Consider the following 21208-nt stretch of genomic DNA (forward strand, 5'->3'; position numbering starts at 1 on the left):
GAACTTTTGTTTTATATTCTGGCGAATGTGGAACCAACCAATAAGTTTTATTAAACCAGAAGCCTTATTAATAAATGTCCAAATAAACTATATAAATATTACATTTTTTATTGTAAATAATATATCATCACACTAAATACACTTTTCACATTCCTCTAATACTAACTTCACTTAAGTAAAGACCATTTCAACTGCTCTTTTGCTGTTTGAAAGACCTATAATAAATATAGCAACAATTAGTCAACCTTAATATAGGTATAAAAACTTGTTTACCATAACAAATACTGAATTGGTAAAAATAACATCACCAAAATAATGAGTTAAGAACGTTGGTTACCTGAGCAACTGTTTGCTCTCCTATGGGTATGTCGTCACTTCTAAGGGCGACTCTTGACACTACTGAGCTGGAATCAGCATCTATTACAATTCTGTAACAACAAAAAGTTCAAATACGAACACTTTTTTCATAAATGTTCTATATTCTACGTGTGGGGAGCCAAGACAGAAATTTGATGTTTAAGACTGGACAGATAAGTACATTTTTCACTTTATTATCTCAGTTCTTTCATCATTTATTTGTCGCATTTTAGTCAACAAACAAATAATATTAAATTGGGCCTAGCGGTGTCACCTTCATTGTGCGAAAATATTGATGTTCAGGCTGCTTAAATTTAACATCTTCTAGGACGTGACATTTTCAAGTTATATATGAGTGTTACAACAATAGAAGAAAGTCTTGGTTATCTTATTATTTGATGAAATTAAAAGAAATAGGAAAATAAAGGGACTGCTAGTCTATTTAAATATAGGAAATGTAAGGTTAATGGTTGTGACAATATATAATTATGTCAATGAGTGATAATTATAAAGACTAACATACACGATAATGCGAAACTGTCACATTTGCTGCAGAGCCAATGGACGAGCGCACATTCTGGAGCAGCATGTGGCTCCCTCGCTGAGTTTGGTTATACATGACACGTAGCGCAACGACAGTTAAAACTTCAGTTTTAATGTTTTTAGGTAGCTTGGTGGTAGTTATCAGTAAATAATACTAAATCAAATATATAAGAGGCTCGGAAATCTTACAATGAATGCTTGAAAAAGCTAAACAAAGAAAGTAACTATAGCAATAAAGTTTATAAATCACATAATAAGGGAAAACAAACAAGCGAGCTATGTGACGCTGTCAAAAATTACTGGCATTTATGAGATATTTTAATTTAAAATTCAATGTCATAAAATCATTAGTACGTATATAGAAAACAAACTGAGGATTGTAAGATGATTTTTTAAGTTATTTTTGTATTCATTTTGTGCTCAGTGTTCTTCAAGGTTTGTATGTTTAGTGTTATATAAAATTGCTCCGTAGAGACAGATTGGATTACTAGACAATAGGCTGCTTACTCTAGTCTTTTTATCAGTTCGACATTTATTTATACTTTCATCCAATTTTGCTAGAGATGCATCGTCATAAAATATTGGGTTTTCTTATTATTTAATGCACTTATTTTCAATAAATAGGAATACTTAAATTTCTTATATACATATTATGCCTATATAACTATGTGCCTTAATACTGAAAAACTTCGTTTAACTCTGTTACCTGAGCTCCCTGTCACTGAGATTATGTTCTAATTCTTTTTCTTTTAGGTTCTAATGCCATATTTTTAGTTTTATCCTAAATATTTTTAATTTGCCGTAATGTTTTTAGGTTTGCTTATTTCTAAATTCATGAATTTGCCTAATACAAAATACAATATCTATTGACTTTACGCGAAAGAAACGAGGGTGTTGGTAGATTCACGGCATAATCCGATCTGCGGAATGCGGCTGAACGAGTGCTGCTTTTCGACAAAATTCTTGTGTTTTACAACGTCGGCGATCTCGTGTGGCGTGGTGGCATCAATGACACCGATGTTTATAGGTGATAAGTGCAGCTATTTTAAAGGCGCTTCAATAACGATAAACTCGACTCAAGGTTTTACATTAAATTGACTTGTCATCTACGAACCGCAGAAAGCTGTCTGCTTATTTCATTACGGTGAGAAAAAAGTTAAATGAAAACTTGAAATAACTGTATTTAATTTTTTAGATATAATTTTTCAGGGTGGCTGACCAAAAAGATCGCACCCCTATTTGTGAATGTCCTGGTATGTATTAGGAAAAATGCTCAGAACCGTTAATTTTGATTTTTAGGGGGACGTCTTCTCATCTACAACCGTACAATCCAGAATGATCCAAAAATAAGTTATTGCGTTATAAATATAGTTACCATAGTAACAAGACTTTACTTTAAAATTAAACAACTTTCCGAATATTAACAAAACAAAAAATAACGCACACGTGAGAATCTGGATAAGTAAAAATTTATTTGTTATAAAGAGGTAGATCAATGAGGTGATTACTACTGAGAGTGGTGCCCATTTACCTCCATGCAATAATAAAAATTTTGTTCGAATCTATTTGGATGAGATTTTAGCTATCTTGAATGAAATCTGACTTCATATTAAAAACTTTACTTTTAAAATTTTCTCCAAAGAAAGTAATATAAAAGACTTGAGTCCGGAGATCTTGGCGGCCAGTTAATGGGGCCTCGTCTGTCGATCAACAGATCCAGGAAATGGGTGTCCAAAAACTGTCGTACTGGAGCCACATAGTGCAGTCATCTTGTTGGAAATAATTTTCGTTTTTTCTAGTATGTTCCAGTATGTCTCTCCCGTCAAGTTGCCGGGAATAAAGAAAAGTCCTACAATATGATTTTCGAAAATGCCGGCTCACACATTTATTTTTTCAGGATATAGCGAGAGTTTATCTAAAAACAAATGTGGATTCGAGTCAGTCTAATATCGACAGTTATGTTTAATTCCATCATCATGTATAGACAGACATATGCACACTAATCCAAGAAACAAATATTAAATAACACGATTTGCGTTGTTCATTATACGTTGAAACATTAGTTCGCAAGACTCCTATCTTCTACCAAAATGATCCTCATGAAGCCCATGGACAAATTTTATCTTCTACAGGTGGAATTTATTGTCTTTCAAACTTCTTTGTAGTATTAAGCGCGTAAATTCTAAAGAAATTAATGATGATCCTAAGAAATCCAACACCTACAACACCTTTGGATGTTGTGAAGTGCTACGTGTCCCAAAACTCCTATTCCTCCTGCTTCATTTCTAACTGGATTACTGCAAATATTAGACACAGATTAAGTTTCTTCCAATTTTTTTATTAACTTAGCCACAAACTTAATATTTTTGTGTGGATTTAAAGCATTAAACAACCAGGCAGTAGCTAGCTCTAGCGATGCTTCCATTTTGGTAATACAGTTTTGGTATTTTTATCTTTTCTTAAATTGAATAAATCATTGTTCAATATGAATCGCAACTAGGTAGGTAACTTAACAATTTGAAATCGAAGAAAATATTTTTCGATGACATACGATGACACTGACTGATACTTAATGCTAAGTTAGTCGAAAGTTATTAACTCAAAGTTATTGACCCAAATATTTTCATATTAATGATTGAAGATAGGTATACATTTTTTAAACCGCTCCTAAAAATTTAGAAAGAATCTATAATTTATAAACATTGAAATAAAAATGGGGGTTTTCATTTAAAAATCGAAACTGTAATCTTATTCTTGGATCAGCCTGTATTATATGGCTATAATTGAAAAGACGTTCTCCTAGAAATCAAAATTAACGTGTCTGGGCATTTTTCTGAAAAGATACCGGTCACAAATAGGGGTGCAATCTTTTCGTTTGGCTCCCCCGCACATAGTAAAAACAAAAAATAAATTTGAAAAAATTAAAAAAATTAAGGTTTTAAATTTTTTTTAATTTTAAAATATTAATTTGCTCAAGGCCAGTTTTTCAGAATACGCTTGCAGAATACAATTGATTCCCTCATATTTCTTAACCGCTCATTGAACTAATTAGGTTGTATAGTATTTTTAGATTCAATTAGGAGCTTTAAAGAAAAACAGCATTTAATAGCATCTGGTACAACTCAGACAGATATTGTATGGTACACATAGTGTTCTAACACAATAATTGTGCACGTGTACTTTTATTATTAAATTTCAATGTCTGTACTTAAAAATGTATTTCTGTTATTTCATTAACACAGGCATTTCATTTCATAGGCATAGTCTTGAATTAACATTATAAACAATATAAAATTTGCCATTATTAATTAGCAGTAGAATTATGAATATTCTTTTTTTTTATAACGTTTTTAATGTTTTGAGAGATTTCTTTGCGTCATTAGCTCCCCAGCACTTTCTTACTTACCCCCCATCACAAATCTCATCCATAGCAAGCATGACAATGTCCAAGGATTCTAATACTGCTCTTTTTTCTAAATTTTTCCTTAGAATTTGGCTGACTGAGTCATACAGGCAATTAAGGACGCTCATTAAGATAAGCTAAAAATAAATATTTTAAAATTCAACTTGTTTAATTACATTTTGATTTGAAGTGTGAATACCAGAGTTAAAAAATTGTTATTGGTAAAAATGGCAAACTAGAAAAAACAAAGACTATGTCTACAATACAATAGCAAACTATAATATTATAGTGGCTTTATTTTTCCCATATAAATGCAATAGCAAGTTTCGCATGAAGTACTGTGGTAAAAAGATCAAAAATTTTAGTTTAAAGATGATTGATCACAACGTCGAGTGTCGTATTTACGTAATTTTTATTGGATTTGTTTCTTTCTAGAATTCTCCGTGTTATTGGTATCTTTATTAAATTTTGTGTAGGCAGGGTGAGTCGGGAGAAACGCACCAAACTCCAGGTGAGTATAGTACACATGCAAATAAATTTAAAAAACTAACATATTCTTATTCGTTTCTCATTTACTTTTGAATGATAGCGTAATTAAAATGTTTAATAATTTGCCTGCCCCTTCTTATCACAAATGCTGTAGATACCGATTGTTTGGTCCGTTTTGTTCAAGAATACAGTCGACCATTTCCACACTGGAGAAATCTCTACAAAATGTATACGTCAGAGCTTTCAACAAATACTGCGAGACCGGAACTGTGCCCCTTAATAACATAACATCTGAACAAGCCACTGGACAAGGTTTAGAAGAAGTAGAAAATATTCTGAATTTGGTAGAAGATGCATGGAATGACCAGCTCATGAAGAATTGCTACTAAATTAATATAATTAACACTCATATATCATTAATTGGCTCAAACATTTTAGAAAATCTCCCGCACAATTCGCTGGTCAGGTCAAGCAATATTTGGACGAAGAGTTTCCAGGACTATCGGTTGGTCGAGGACTACTGGTTGGCCTCCAAGATCTCTAGACCTCACAGCACTGGGCTATTGTTTGTGGGCTGGTTTAAAAACGAGGTGTACAAAGTTAAAGTCGGGCGGCCCTAATTCGTAATATTGTAATTATGCTGTATTTTGAAAACGAATAAGAATCACAAGAATATATGGGTGTTTTAAAATTATTTTCACGAGTACAATAATGACGTAAAGTTTGTTGCATTCATTCCGACTCGCGCTGTGTAAGCATTTGTGTAAATGCAAGTTAAAAAGAACATTCAAACTAATTTTCTTGTAAAATTTAAAAATTTACAAGATAAATAAATTTCTTAATAGCAATGTTTATACAAACTAGTGTGCCTCTGGATGAGATGCTAATCAGCTGATCTGCAAAAGGATTTAATTATTTAAAAAAGTTAGAAATCATAAAAATGTTAACTCTTTTTTGTTTTGAACCTTACATAATTATGTATGTCGTAATGTTTTCTAGTTCTTATGGATTATACAATAAGAATTAGAAATGTGACTTGACTTCTATATCTATAAAAATGACATCTTAAAGTTGAACACAATGGGTAGCTTAGTTCTTTTTCATGGAATCTTGTTAAAATGAAAGAAATTTTTCAAGATAATCCAAGATAAATTTTATTTTAAAAATTCGTGCAGGTATAAAATTTAACAGATGCAGATAAATTTTTCAAGACATAAAGAATAGAAATCTTATATTTGTCAGAAAGGAATGAGTAAAATGTGGGGTAATTTTTTTTTTAATTTTTATTCAATAAGGTACATATACATACATATACAGGGTGTTCTGTATACAGTATTGTGCATAAATATAGCAACAAGCGATGTTTTCAAAAATATTATTTGCTCCTTTACTTATTCCATATTATTTCTTTACTTTTAAGTACACGCCTCTGTATTATCTATAAATATACCGAGATATCATAAGAATGCCAATGCAGAGTAAGGAACTTCATGTTTGTTTATTTAGACAATGTGCATAAATATAGCAACATTCTTGTTTCGCATTTATTTTATCAGTTAAATATCGATTTACCTGCTGTAAAGTTGTTATTTTTGAATCTCAGAATTAACTTAAAATGGGTCGCTCAAAAACCGTCTCTGGTGATGTAAGAAAAATTATTGTGGAGCATTACGAAAATGGTGTTAGGCAGAGTGACATCGCAAGAAGCTTACGGCTTCACAGGTCAAATGTATCCAGAGTTTGCACTGAATTTCACCTTACTGGAACAGCTGCACCGGCGCCCATTCCTGGTAGACCCAAAAAAACAAATTTGAGGATGGATAGGCAGCTGCTACGAATTTCCAAAGAAAATACTTTTCTGTCTTCTTCCCAAATTTTGGCAAAATTAAAAGAGGGTGGAGGAGTAAACCTCAGTTCCAGTACCGTAAGGAGAAGATTACTTGATGCCAACTGACCTGCTCGTCGCCCCGACAAAAAACTGTTACTCTCAAAGAAGAACGTCAAGGCTCAATTTCACTTTGCCAAATCTCATGTCCACTGGTCTGTAGCTCATTGGAAGAAAGTCGTATTTAGTGATGAATCTAAATATAATTTATTCAGGACTGATGAAGTGATGTACGTCAGACAAACAGTGAACAAAGATTAAACAAAAAGTACATTTGCCCCACAGTTAAACATGGAGGGGGAAATATTCTTGTATAGGGATGTTTCTCGGCCCGTGGCATGGGACCCATAGTAAGAATAGTGGGCAAAATTGATCGTTTCATGTACAAAGACATTCTGCAAACACATTTAGTGCCATATATGGATGAAGTCATGCCAGTAACAGCCATATTTCAGCAGGACAACGATCCAAAACATGCTTCTCAATTTGTTAAGAGATGGCTATCCGATGAAAAAATAAATGTAATGGTCTGGCCATCTCAATCGCCAAACCTAAACCCTATAGAGAATTTATGGCATTACATTGACACCAAAATCAGGCACCTAACATGCTCTAATACAAATATTCTCTTTGAAATAGTGGAAAAGGCTTGGAAAGAAGTGAACAATAACTATATTATGAAATTAATTGAGTCCATGCCAAGACGATGTGCAGATGTTATAAAGGAGAAGGAGTACTACATGAAATATTGAATTGATTTTAATTTAGTTGGGTTATATTTTTTTTAGAATCAAGACTATTTTTTGTTGCTATATTTTTGAATAATAAATTTGCATAAAACAATTTGGTGATTTATTTATTATGATACAAAAAATATGATAATATGAAAATATAAACAGGCTCTAACTATTCTTGTAAATAATATATAAACCTTACTTATAAAATAGATACTAAAAAATATATAACAGGAAAGTTCAATGTTGCTATCTTTTTGCACAATACTGTATGTATGAAGTTTGAATGAGGCAAGGGACAAAATTCAGCTATGTAATTTTTAGGTAAATTAACAAGCCGAAAATGTCACATTAACCTGGATCCTCAAATGTATTGAGATAATATTTTTTTAAATTACTTTTCTTTTCACTATTATCATTTTTCTTTCTTTAATATAGTTAATGACACAAAAACTACAATTCTGTTAGAAAATCATATTAAACAAAAATTTATATGTGCTAGTTTATATCTAGTAGTAGTATATCTAGTGTATAAATGCTGCTTGTTTTACAGAAGCGTGCTGTACGTTACATCTGTGGGGCTATACCAAGAGATTCCTGTCGCCCATTATTTGTTAGGCTGGGCATACACACTGTCTTCTCCCTCTACATTCAGGCAGTGGCCTGCTTACTTTTTGCAAATCGCTTTAAATTTATAACCCCAAATCCAAGATACTTAAACGAAACGACGTCATGTTTTGCATACGTATATTGTACCTCGACTGGCTATCACTAGGCAGCCTAGATACCCCCAATTGGTGTTACAAAAGAATATTGCTTACAATGCAGTATTAATAATTGACACAGATTAATCAGTTACCTAATAGTAATTTATAGAATATATAGAGTGATTCAGATTTAGATAACTAACTTGCACTACATCTTCCCCTTTTTAAAAGAATGGACTTCATTTTTGGCCATAAATGGAGGACATTCTTTACCAAAAGCGTCTGACCGAAGTTATTGTATAATTTGTTAAACAAATTACTATTTAAATTTATATTTTAAAATATGGATAAAAAATGTTTGTTCAATTATTTTTGTTTGCTTACTTGTATGGTTAATTTTTTTTTTTTTTACGAATGCAATTTTGTTATCTTTTTGCTGATTAATTAATCTTTGCCACTAACCTAGGATAAGAATTAAAAGGTCTTTTACACCTTATAATTATATTATTATGTTTACTCGTGCATACCGGTATCACTATAGTCACTGTTGGATCGAGTTACACCATATTAAAAATATGCACTACACTCGCGTTTTTACTTATTTTAGTACCTATAAATACATTTACTTAAGATTATACAAAAAAAAAAACAAAATTTTATCGAATAAATGGTTGCAACCGATTTTTGTGTACACTAATTTCTTTACCATTTTCGATTTTTACAATGCAATTTACCCCATCTGACCTTATCACTGAAAAGGGACTCTTGTACCAAGGATTAAATTTTGTTCTATTTTCATTAGTCAGCATAACTAAGTCTCCGGGTTTTAAATGCAAACTTTGTGTTTTATTTTTATCATATTGAATTTTACGCATTTCTTTGGATCTTGAAATAAATTCATTAGCGCGCTTACTCGCACATTGTAGCCTGTATCTTACTTCTTGATAGTACGCATCCATATTATAAACTGGATCAATTCTGGTACTCAAAAGAGCCTCATCGGTAACCGCCTTGCGTGCAAAGACTAGCTCAAACGGTCTATAATTATGATATATACTGGGTGTTGTATTGTAGCAAAAACTGTAATATCTTATCCAATCATCCCAATCCGTCTGTGCATCATTTATATCCATTCTTACATATTCATTTAGGACTCTGTGGTTTCTTTCGCATCCCCCAATAGTTTGGCTGTGATATGCGGTGGAAAACTTATGATTGATTTTCAACATTTTTGTTAACTGATCTAACACCTCATTCTTATATTCCGTTCCCAAATCTGTTCTTATTTCCTTCATTGGGCCATATATAAATATGCATTCGTACATTATTGCTCTTGCAACTGTGGCCGCTTCTTTATTTGGTATTGGTACTACGATAATATATTTGGTAAGTTCACACTGTATGATGACTGCATAAATGTTATTGTTCGCAGTTTTAATAAAAGGTCCAATAGTATCAATACACGTAATATTGAAAGCTTTCTGAGGTGTGGGAATGCAAATCATAGGTTCTATAAGTGTAGATCTCTTTTTGTTTAGTTGGCATTTTAGACAGCTCTTTACATACAAGGAAACATCTCGTGACATTCATTTCCATCGGTACTTAGTTCTTAGCTTTTTAAGCAATTTTTTCTGACCATTGTGTCCTCCAAAGAGTGGATTATCGTGATACTTCTCTATCAATCTTGATTTTTCTTCTCTATTCTTAATAATTTGAGGATCCTTATATAAAGTAATACTTATATTTTTCAGTATAGATTGACCAACTTCTTTTAATTGATTTATCGTACACTTTTTAAAAATTTGGTCATTTATATTTAATTTTAAATACTTTAGTTTATAGTCACTAGCCATTTTTTCAAGCTGAGATAGTATTTTCTCTAAAGAAATGCTATCATTAGTGATCTGTATTTTTGTTTCAGCGCTGAAACCTTTGTTACCCAGAAGTATCCTAAGATATTTGGGTCTAAAGTCAAACTTAATTATTGGAAATTTATAAATACTGAAATTGTCTAAGGCCTCATATATTTTTGGATCTCGTTGCTTTAGCGTGATGTTTTCTTCTCTTACTCTCTCAGATAAATTATTATCATGTTTTTGATTTCTTGTCATCGATCTTGTGACTGCCAAAATTTGTAAAGACTGAATTTGTCGATTTTTTAGATCATTTATACTTATTCTTGATAGTGCGTCTGCGCCAACGTTGTCTTTACCCTTAATGCACTGAACCTCAAAATCGCATTCTTCAAGGTCCAATCGCATTCGTGTTAATTTTGATGAGGGGTTTTTCATTGAGAATAAGTATACAAGCGGCTTATGGTCTGATTTTACCAAAAATTTATTGCCATATAAATAAGGTCTAAAATGATTATTGCAAAATGAATAGCCGTTAACTCTTGCTCAATTGTAGCTTTATTAGCTTCGCCTTTAGTAAATGATTTTGATGCATATGCATATGCAGTTTCTGCAAAATTACGAATAAACCTCCTGTAATAGTTACAAAATGCGCCAAAATTTTTAGCTGAGTCGGCATTAGTTGGGATAGGATAGTTTTTAATCACATCGTATTTTGATTCATCTGGTAATACTCCTGAATCAGTTATCTTATGCCCAAGAAATGTTACTTCTTGCTGAAAAAATTCACATTTTGAAGGATTTAGTTTAAGATTGTATTTTCGACAAGTTTGAAAAACATCTCTCAAATTTTGCAAATGATGATTTCTAGAACATCCTATAACAATAAGATCATCCATATAAGGAAATGATTTTTCAGGTGTCAAACCTGCAAAAGCCATTGTCATCATTCTCTGGATGCTGTTTGGACTTATTTTTAAACCAAATGGTAATCTTGTACAAGGTCTTGTAATCTTGTATAAGATCCTGAGCTTGTACTAAAGCTGGTAATATCTCTTGAATTTTCTTGCAAGGGTATTTGATGAAACCCTGCTTTAAGATCTAAAGTAGTAAAATATTTAGCACTCCCTAGCTGATCCAATATGTCATCAATTCTTGGCAATGGAAACTTGTCTGATAATAATTTTTTATTTAATGCTCTAAAATCTGTAACTAATCTCCACGATTTTTCTCCATTTGCTGACTTTTTAGGAACCAATAAAATTGGACTGTTGTATTCTGATGTAGAAGGTTCAATTATACCATTTTGTAATAATTTTGAAACTTGTGAATTTATTTCTGGAATCTGTGAATGTGGTGTGCAATAATTTTTTATGTAAACTGGTGTTGGATCTGCAAGTCTCAATTCTTGTTTATAAAAATTATCGGTTGTTAATTTGTCTGTGTTTAACCCAAAAATATCTGAAAATTCATGACATAGCTGAACAACTTCTCTTTTTAAAAAAATAGGCATATTCTGATTTAATTCCGCGTTCAAAGCTTTGTTTCTATTTTCTGTGTCACAATCGTAATTATAAATATGATAGTCGGCTAATTTTGCAGTTTCGATATTGGCATTTTTTATTACAACACTTTCTAATGTAGTATTTACTATTCGTATAACAGGGCCTGTCCTTGACACTATTGATCCAGCAACAAAAATTCCTGGAGAAATTTCCTTATTTAGTACAACAGCATCCTCTGTAAGATTTTCTAATTTTTTAATTTTTTGTAAAATCTCGCATCTAGGTGGTATTATCAAGATGTTATCTTCTGGACTATTATAAATCGGTATAGTGATGCTCCTATTAGAATTTAGCAATTTCATAGTCCAATTAGCATAATCTAAATAACACTGGTATTTACAAATAAAATCACGACCTAAAATACCATCAGATGGGATCGGAACATCTTTGCTTACTATATGAAATGAATGTTCCACTGAATAAGCATTTTTAAAGTAAATTTGCGTTGTTGTCATACCTAATGAATTTGTTATACCGTCTGTCATACCTTTGATTTGACTAGCGTTTGATTTATTTACTATTTGCTGTGGATTTATTTTTGTTCTCTTAATTAGTGAAATATCTGCTCCAGTATCAATCAATAATGTTATGTTGTCATTCCCCGTCATTTCCAAATTAACCACTACAAAATTAGAGAGTGAGAGGTCCAAATTAAAAATATTTAGATTTCCCCCACTGGACCCAAATGGGGTTCCCGTTGGTTTTGCGATTGCTGTGTTTCATACGTCCTGACAAAGGCATTACCTCTGCCTCTTTGTGCGAATCCTCTATTAAATCTACCTCTTCTATTTCCACTATAACCTCTAAAACTTTGAGGAGGAGGGGTCAGGTACCTGGTATTATCCTACATTTCAAACCTACATTTTCAACTTAATACTGTCAACAGAACAAATCCCTGAAATTTGGAAGACTGCTAAAATAATACCTATTTTAAAAGCTGGGGACTCTGATTTAATCATGAACTACAGGCCAATCTCATTACTCTGTAACTTCTCAAAACTTTTCGAAATTATCCTGAATCGGTCGCTATTTAGTCACGCAAAAGAACTCATCTCTGTAGACCAGCATGGATTTTTTAGCGGGCGATCTTGTGTTACTAACTTATCCTGTCTGTCTAGCCACATCTGTGAATCACTTGATGTTAATACTCAAGTCGATGTTATTTATACCGACTTCCAAAAAGCCTTTGATCGGATAGATCACTATATTTTGCTGCATAAATTAACTCAGTATGGTTTTTCAGGGAGATTATTTAATTTATTTCATTCCTACTTGATTGGTAGATCTCAATATGTTGAATATGAGGGCTTTAAATCGAAACTTTTTAACGTAACGTCGGGTGTGCTACAGGGCTCGAACCTGGGTCCGCTCCTGTTTAGTTTTTTTATAAATGACTTGATTGAGTCACTCACTTGTCATAGGCTGGCTTTTGCCGATGATTTGAAGCTATATTTAAATGTATATGGTTTGGAGGATTGTGTTTTTCTTCAGAACTGTCTAAATACTATATTAATATATATTATATAATAATTGGAGGTATGGTGTGCTGTTAACAGGTTAGGCTTGAATGCGGCTAAGTGTAGTGTGGTCAGTTACTCTAGATCAAAAACACCCTTAAATTTTAATTACTTTATTAATGATACTATTTTGAGTAGATTAGAGCAAATTACTGATCTTGGTATAACCTTTGACTCTGAATTTACATTCGTTCCACACTTCAATAACATAGTCAAGTCAGCCCTGAGAAGGCTTGGGTTCATAATTAGAAGTTCTCAGAGTTTTACTTTGGAGTCTACATTAAAACTGCTTTTCTGTTGCTTTGTGAGATCAAAACTGGAGTTTGGCTGCATTATATGGAACCCGCTCTATCAGAATCATGTTGGTCTCCTTGAATCTGTTCAGCGTAGATTTGCTAAGTTTTTGGCCTTCAGGCAGGATGGCATATATCCGGTAAGAGGGTTTGATCATCGGCAACTATTGGAACGCTTCAATCTACATCCATTACAACTCAGAAGAATGATCTTCTCTGTAAAATTCCTGCATGGGTTACTGAATGGATTCATTGATAGTCCTGTACTTCTTTCCGGTGTACGTTTCATGGTGCCTAGGCTTAATGCTAGACATCCCCTAACATTCTTTCTGCCAAGGCCTCATACTAACATCCTGTTGAAATCGCCACTATATACAATATGCACTATATTTAATCGGATCTGTCACATGTGCGATATAAATTTCTCTCCGGTTCATGTGATTGTCGATATCTTGGTGGATCATTACTCTTGGGATTAAGACCCATGTGTTTAAGTTATAGTTAGTAGGTATATTGCAGTTAATTTAATTTAATTTAATTTTGTTGAATATGTGATTATCTTGTTAAACTTTTATAATTGGGTTTTTATATCATATTAATAGTTATTTGTTCTAATTCTTTGGATAACTTTTGAGAATGGGACTTTACTCTTTTTCTTTTCTTTTCATTCTTTTAGGTTTGTTTGTGTGTGTTTTTTTTAACTATATTTTTCATTGTTTTGCAACTGTTTCCTGTTATTGGGCAAGTTGCCTGTTGGAAATAAAGGCTTATTATTATTATTATCAGTTTGACGCTGGTATTGCATATTGCTTCATAACAATAATTGTTTCTACCCCGATAGTAATTTCCTCGCCTTGGCTTGTGCTGACTTGATGTGAACAGCTGAATAAAATGGTGGTATCATCAGCAAACTGAACCACTTTGCCCTGCAGTTTTAATAAACCCAAATCATTTACATAGGGCAAAAATAATAGTGCTCCTAATACTGAACCCTGAGGTACTCAAGTTTTAAGGGATCTGGAATCGGATAAACCTCCAGATACTGTAACTCTTTGGCTACGATTAGACAGATAGGATTCCAGCCATTGCAATGCCACACCTCTAAAGCAATAATTATTGAGCTTAGACAGCAGTATTCCATGATCTACACAATCAAATGCCTCGGATAAATTGCAAAACACTGCCGCCACTGACTCTCCAGAATTTAAGGACACATAAACACTCTCCAAAAAACCGAAAACAGCGTCATGAGTCCCTTTTCCCGTTTGAAAGCCAAACTGATTTGCATATAAAATGCAATTATGTGGCAAAAAAGACAAAATTCTGATTTTTGCAAGTTTTTCAACTATCTTGGAGAGGGTAGATAATATAGAAATTGGACGGAAATTACAAGGCTCACTGAAATCTCCACCCTTATAAAGAGGGATAACCACTGCCTCTTTCAAACATGCTAGAAAGATGCCATTATGAAAGGAATTGTTTATGGCAGAAGCTAAGGCCTTCAATGCTGAGTCAGGCAAAAGGAGTAGTAATTTTGATGATATCCCATCAGCTCCAGCTGATTTATGGTTTTTTAAGCTTTTAATTGCATCTCTAACGTCAGTAAGGCTAACAGGATAAAAGAAAAAAAAATTGAATTGACACTTGTTGAATATAATGCAAAGGATCAATATTAGTATTCACATCCTTGAGCAATAAATGAGGAATATTACAGAGATTTATGAGTTAATATGATTCCTAAACTGTTTAGAGTCAGATTGAATGGCCTGATTTATGGTTGAAATATATGATTTATTTAACCCTAAAAAATCAGCATTGTGGAAATCAAAATAAATAGTGCTATAATCTAATTGCCCAATCCTTTTATTATAAGAAATATCACAAGTAATTGCTACATGATGGTAATTGTCTGGGAGTAAAGTGTCTGATGCTTGTTGAACTGACATTTGATGGTATTCTACATTAATATTAAAAATTAGATCTTCTATGATTAGATAAGATATTCTATGATTATTAGGTATTATGTTTGATTGCCTTAAATTTAAACAAGAAAATGATTCCTACAGTACTCTGGCTGAGTAGTTTTGCACACATAGAACTAAGAGGGCTTCGACCACTGAATAGTAGTAGAAATATAGGAATCTCAGGATTATTATTTACAATGGACATCAACTAACAACAAATTCAAAAATTTGCTGTTAGTTGAGGTTATGTTTTATGATACCTTTCCTTAAAATTTAGTTTTACTTATATGCAATTTTTATAAACTTCAAACCGCATGACCTCCTTAGCTTGTGCAGAACTGGGTGCACGCAGGGCAAGAAGTGCCACCTTGGTGCCTCAATGGATAAAACAAACCTGCACTAATTAACCAATGGTTTGTAAATTTTGCCCTGGTTTTGCACTTGTGCTAAATTTTTTCTTTATATTAAAATAGATTTTGCTATAAGTGTTATATTAAAAACTATTTGGTTTACCTCATTTTCATTTGAGCTTCCCATGACATAAAAGAATAAATCAACAGTGCTTTTATACACACAAGTAAGACCATCTAGCATAATAATTTCTGCGTTGGCTCGATGGGTTTTATTAAACAAGTTCTTCTCAAAAGTCTTTTGCTCTTTAGGTGTCGGGAAAATACTTTTATCATAATATTTGGTCAATATTCTATTCCCGTCACTGTCCAGAATTGCAATACCTTTCACAGTATACAGCATAGGCTCCTGCATAAAATAAAGGTGTTAATGTTACTTAATTTCTATAATATTTGATAACAGTATAAACTTACCAATAAAGAACATTCCATTTTAACTATAATAAAATTACTTGAAGAAAATTTATTTTGCTATTTGGAGCCAAAACATCCAAAAACACGTACACAAGATCACAAATGTCAATGTCCAATTGAGCTAATCAGCTGTAGTCTTATGTCGAATTCACATGTAGTAGCTTCAAGAGTATATGGCCAGTATAGATTCTCCTATACTAAGTACATAGATAATAAAGTACTAATATATAAATGACTAAAGCTTCGGTTTCCTACGAAGCGGTACCGCAAAAGAGCGGCCGTAATTTGGCAGCCGTTTTTGTCAACGAGTAGTACGGCCGCTTTGGACGGTGAATATTACTGCAAAGTAATACGGTGTGATAAAATACGGTGGCAAGAGCCAGTTGACAGTTCAAATCAAAGATTGTGTGTGGTATTTGCAAGATAGACGACCTAAGTTTGGCTATTCTAATAGTTCTTGAGGATGAAGAATCGTCAGAAGAGGAGGGCAGAAGGCAAGAATCTGATATTTATAAAAAACGGGGGACGGATGGTGCCTATGAAATTCTGATATGCCGTCATCTTATATCAAATGACACAAAATTTAAAGAATATCTTCGATTATCTCCGGAATTGTTTCGTTACGTATTGGATAAAATTCACGATGATATTGTGAGACCAAGCAATCGAATTAAAAAGCCGATATCAGCAGAACAAAAGCTATGTATTTTTTTAAGGTAAGTAAATGTAACTAATAACAATGGTAATGGCAATGTAATGTAAGATTATTGTAATGTCTGAAGTGTATTTAAAAAATTAAAATCATTGCTTTCTGCAGTGGAGTTGGAGGTGGATGATCCTGGAGAGACAAAGCAGATGCTCTTATTAGTCTGGACAATCCTGCTTTTATTGTATAGTGCTAATTCTGCATTTTCAATCATAGTAGCTATCTGCAGCCTAAGCCTTACCTGTTCTGGTGTAGGTAGTTTTTTAACAATTTTAGCCATAGATGCAAAAAATAAGTCATTCTCGTCTTGAGCTTCCTGCACATGTCCTGTTCTATGAGGAATATCTTGTAGCAGTTGAAGTTGGGCGTCGGAATTAGCACTTGATTTACGTTTTTTTACTGAATATAATGTCGATTTAGAAGTCGTACTACTGGTACTGGCAATGCTAGGAGTATTGTATATCTCCGACTTTTCCGATTCTGTCCGGCAGACATTCCAGGACCTAGTGTCTTGTGTCTGTATAGGCAAGCTTTGTTCTTTGCTACTATCTATTTCGGACATGTTTTGTATATTGATCTGATTCATGTCTTCCTGAGAGCTTTGACTTGTCTTTTCAGTATTTTCAATGTTACTTACTGTTCTAAAAATAAAATAAGAATAATACAGGAGCTTGATCTCAAAAACTCAGTAACTCCGACCTTTTTTTTGCAGCTTCTCCTACTGATCCGGTACTGGGTTTTCCCCTTTTCCTAATGTAGTAGTCTCTAATATAAGCCCAACGTTTACTGCAGTCAATATCTGAAATGTCAAAAAATAATTAAACATCACACTATCATTATATGTAATTGTTTATTTTTAACTAGGTCTATAATAATATGTAAGTTTGACATTACTGTATTTTTAACAGTTTGGAAGAGTCACGTTTGTATTTTACGCGAGGAAAGGAGAGTACAGCCAAGTCAAGTCTAAATTTTCAAGATTTTTTTTTATTAAATGCCTTTAATAAAAGAAATTTTCTGTAAAATTTAGACTTGACTTATCTGTATTCTCCTTCCCTCGCAGAAACAGTTCCAGAATCCCCAATTTGTTGCATTTTACTTCCAGTACAGCTTTCCCGTTACCATATACCATACCATGTCACTTCTCCACAACAGATACTAAATTAAATATTTTGTCAGTATTTGCTACATTGACCGTCTGATAGAAATAATCATGCTTGAAAATAGGATTGTAAACAGCACTTCTTGGAAAATTTTATAATTTTTAAGATTATCAATCTCTCGACAATAATCAAACATTTTCTCATCTCGTAGATTAATATACTAAACTGCTCGTCATAAAAATCGACGCACCTACTTTTTTGGCCAATATTTGACAGCTCGCTATTTAAAAATAAGTTAACGGATTTTGACAAACTTGGTAAATTCTGACTGCTTGATTCTTTGGCTCTTATGTCTAATTTTATTATTGGAATATTCTGCACACAAGATATATTACAGGGTGTTAAAGAAAGGGAAGGCGATACCTTCCATTTTTCTTTCGATGGATCTAGCAAAGTACATAAAATAAAAGAACATAACCTATAATTAAACTCTACATTGAAAATCAATCGATACCTTCCATAGTTTTCTCTGGAATTTTGGGATTACACTGGAATAAAGTGGAAATTTTAGAAAAATTACTATAAAATCGTAGTAGGCTAAGATATTGAAAAAATCTTAAAAACGTCCCGAGGGATCATCTAACAGATACTATTGTTGCCTACTAGAACCATCAAACTTAACTACTCCACAAGTGTACAATACTTGAAATTAAAAAAAAAAACATCCCTGTCTTTAACACCCTGTAATATATCCTGTGTGCAGAATATTACAATAATAAAATTAGACATAGGAGCCAAAGAATCAAGCAGTCAAAATTTACCAAGTTTTTCAAAATCCGTTCATGGCGAGCTATCAAATATTGGCCAAAAAAGTGGGTGGGTCGATTTTTATGATGAGCAGTTTATTATAACAGTATTGCCTTTTATTACACAGCTCATTCTTTTTAGATTTCTGGCTACCGGCGAGTCCTACAGATCTTTGACATTTCAATTTCGAATAAGTCATTCATGGGTTGGTGTAATACGACAGGTAGCAACTAGTATGGTCAAAAGGATGCTCAATGATATCATACCACCACCATCAATGGAAGATTTTCGCAAAATTTCTAGACAATATTTATCCAAATGGAACTTTCCGAATTGTGTTGGAGCAATAGATGGAAAACACATTCGAATAAAATCACCCAAAAAAAACGGATCCCTGTATTTTAATTGCAAAGAATTTTATTCTATTGTCATGCTTGCCATTGTCGATGCGGATTTAAAATTTGTCGCTATTGACGTTGGATCATACGGTCGGGAAGGAGATGCAGGAATATATCTTAAAAGCAATTTTGGAAGGAAGATTTTAAATCACGAATTTAACATCCCTCCTCCTCAACAGCTTCCGAGAACAGACACTGTTCTTCCAAACGTTATTCTTGGGGACGAGGCATTTGCTTTACACGAAAATCTAATGAAACCTTTTCCAAGAAGGCAATCAGCTAATGATCATGATGAAGCAATGTATAATTATCGCCTATCTCGTGCGAGGCGTACAACTGAAAATGCTTTCGGAATACTATGTGCATATTTTCGCATTTTCTTTCAACCCATAGCTGTACCTCCCGAAACAACAGATATGTTAATTGTGTGTGCGTGTATATTGCACAATATATTGCGTGAAGCAAAAATACCTGCTCCTAATCACGCTACAGTTGATGATGTTATGCCTCTACCAACACAAAATCTGATTAATCTAGCGGAAAATAATGCACGTGCCCGACAGACATCACTTGAAATTCGTGATAAATTCAAGAATTATTTCAATGGACTTGGCGCCATTGAATGACAAGATCGTTACTTTAGAGAACATTGAAACCTTGGATATGTATGTATATGTATATAATAATTATATTATTAATAAATAATATTCACCTGTTTTACGAAGTATTATCCCAATTTCCTGCCATAAGCTTTGTTTTAGTTGTCTTTCGGTATTCTGATAATTTTACATTAAAAAGTGATTCATGAGTTCGAACAAAATCAATTAAAATTTCATCTTGTTCGCTAGACCAACTATTTTCTTCAGCCATTTCTAATTATTAGATATTATTTAAATGAACAATCACTACACTGACTACACAAGACCGCAGTTCACCCGAAAACGGTTATATATACTACCGTCAAAAATCGTGCTTGCACTATCCCAACGTACAGAGCGGCCGCTTCCGAAATTACGGTGGCGTTTTTTTTTGTGCCGAACGCTCTGGAGGAACACAGTTCGATTTGCAAGTACATACACGCTTTTTCGCTGCGAAGCGTGCCGTCAAATTACGGCCGCTCTTTTGCGGTACCGCTTCGTAGGAAACCGAAGCTTAAGCAGTACTCATCTTTTACAGTTTCACTTACTTCGAAGCGATAATGTTCACAAAGCACATAAATATAGAGAAATGGATGTGTGTGAAGCTAGCGTCCGATCGATATCCAGCGACCAAATCTAGAACGCAGCATATGTCGGATGCCAGCAACCAATTTATAGTCCGCGCTCCCTGTTATTTAACTAATAAATGCCCGTATCTTCTGAAATTCCCAAGGGATTTTAATAATTTTTTATCCAGATATTAACAATGAATACCTAAATCGACTTACTGAAAATTAATTAAAAAGTCAAATATTAAAGAAATGAAAAAGGCTCTAACTCCCAATAGTTAGAAATTTGCAATGAGAACAAACCTTTGGCTAATTTGATTCTTAAAAGAAAGGTGTGCTCCAAAGAAGGCGGTAAAATTAATTTTTTTTTACTAAGACTTCAAATCATCTAACTCAATTTCGCCAACCAAATTTTAATTACTATATTATTTAATTGAAATATCTAACGAAAACACCAAAATAAAATGTGTTCTTAGAAAAATATATTAATTTTTAGCAGAAACTTTTTTCATTGTGATATTATCACTAAATAATACAATTATAGGAAATAAAACAAAATTTTATTGGAGATTAAAATCAGTATCCATCAATATTTAAATTAGTTTTAGTGTATTTCACTGCAATAATAATAATGAAAGATAAATTATATAAATATCACCAACCTCAAAATCGAAATAAAACAATATTTTTTTTTAACAAATTTAATATATTATTGAATTTTTCTGAAAAATATCCTTTTGTCAGCAATGACAAAATGCATTTACAAGAGTATAAAACTTTACTGTACAGGTTGGAAAATAAATATCCATAGGGAGGTGCTTAAAGAAGTCTTCAGTACGACGTTAGAAAGCGT

At 32.9% G+C, this 21208-nt stretch overlaps 1 protein-coding gene and 2 long non-coding RNA genes across 4 annotated transcripts; 1 reads left to right on the forward strand and 2 right to left on the reverse strand.

Moving 5' to 3' along the window:
• Nucleotides 1-92: 92 nt before the first annotated feature.
• On the reverse strand, nucleotides 93-16284 carry LOC126735002 (coatomer subunit zeta-1). 2 transcript variants are annotated; one of them, XM_050438873.1, is made up of 5 exons: nucleotides 16135-16284; nucleotides 15824-16069; nucleotides 4307-4440; nucleotides 274-428; nucleotides 93-215 (listed from the first exon to the last, which is right to left on the reverse strand). In XM_050438873.1, the coding sequence occupies exons 1-4, from the start codon at nucleotides 16150-16152 to the stop codon at nucleotides 305-307; spliced, it is 522 nt and encodes a 173-aa protein (XP_050294830.1). In that variant the 5' UTR covers nucleotides 16153-16284; the 3' UTR covers nucleotides 93-215; nucleotides 274-304. The 2 variants fall into 2 exon arrangements, with proteins under 2 accessions (XP_050294830.1, XP_050294829.1); XM_050438872.1 differs by having other exon boundaries at nucleotides 338-428; nucleotides 16135-16282.
• LOC126735004 (uncharacterized) lies at nucleotides 1187-3706 on the forward strand. The gene is made up of 3 exons (XR_007660249.1): nucleotides 1187-1335; nucleotides 1715-2044; nucleotides 2096-3706. It is a non-coding gene; the product is annotated as an uncharacterized LOC126735004 (long non-coding RNA).
• A 577-nt stretch (nucleotides 16285-16861) lies between the features above and the next one.
• Nucleotides 16862-19978, reverse strand: LOC126735006 (uncharacterized). The gene is made up of 3 exons (XR_007660250.1): nucleotides 19861-19978; nucleotides 17540-17639; nucleotides 16862-17481 (listed from the first exon to the last, which is right to left on the reverse strand). It is a non-coding gene; the product is annotated as an uncharacterized LOC126735006 (long non-coding RNA).
• Between the last annotated feature and the right edge of the window lie 1230 nt (nucleotides 19979-21208).

This window comes from Anthonomus grandis, chromosome 4 (genome assembly GCF_022605725.1).
Source record: "Anthonomus grandis grandis chromosome 4, icAntGran1.3, whole genome shotgun sequence".
Lineage (NCBI taxonomy): Eukaryota > Metazoa > Arthropoda > Insecta > Coleoptera > Curculionidae > Anthonomus > Anthonomus grandis.

Bases quoted from the DNA above. Each gene is read 5' to 3' on its own strand.
- LOC126735002 (XM_050438872.1), bottom strand. The intron at 4,441-15,823 runs GTAAACCAAATA...ATTTATTTTTAG, and splicing joins GAAGCTCAAATGAAAATGAG to CTTATCTTAATGAGCGTCCT. The intron at 216-337 runs GTAACCAACGTT...TATTTATTATAG, and splicing joins GAGAGCAAACAGTTGCTCAG to GTCTTTCAAACAGCAAAAGA.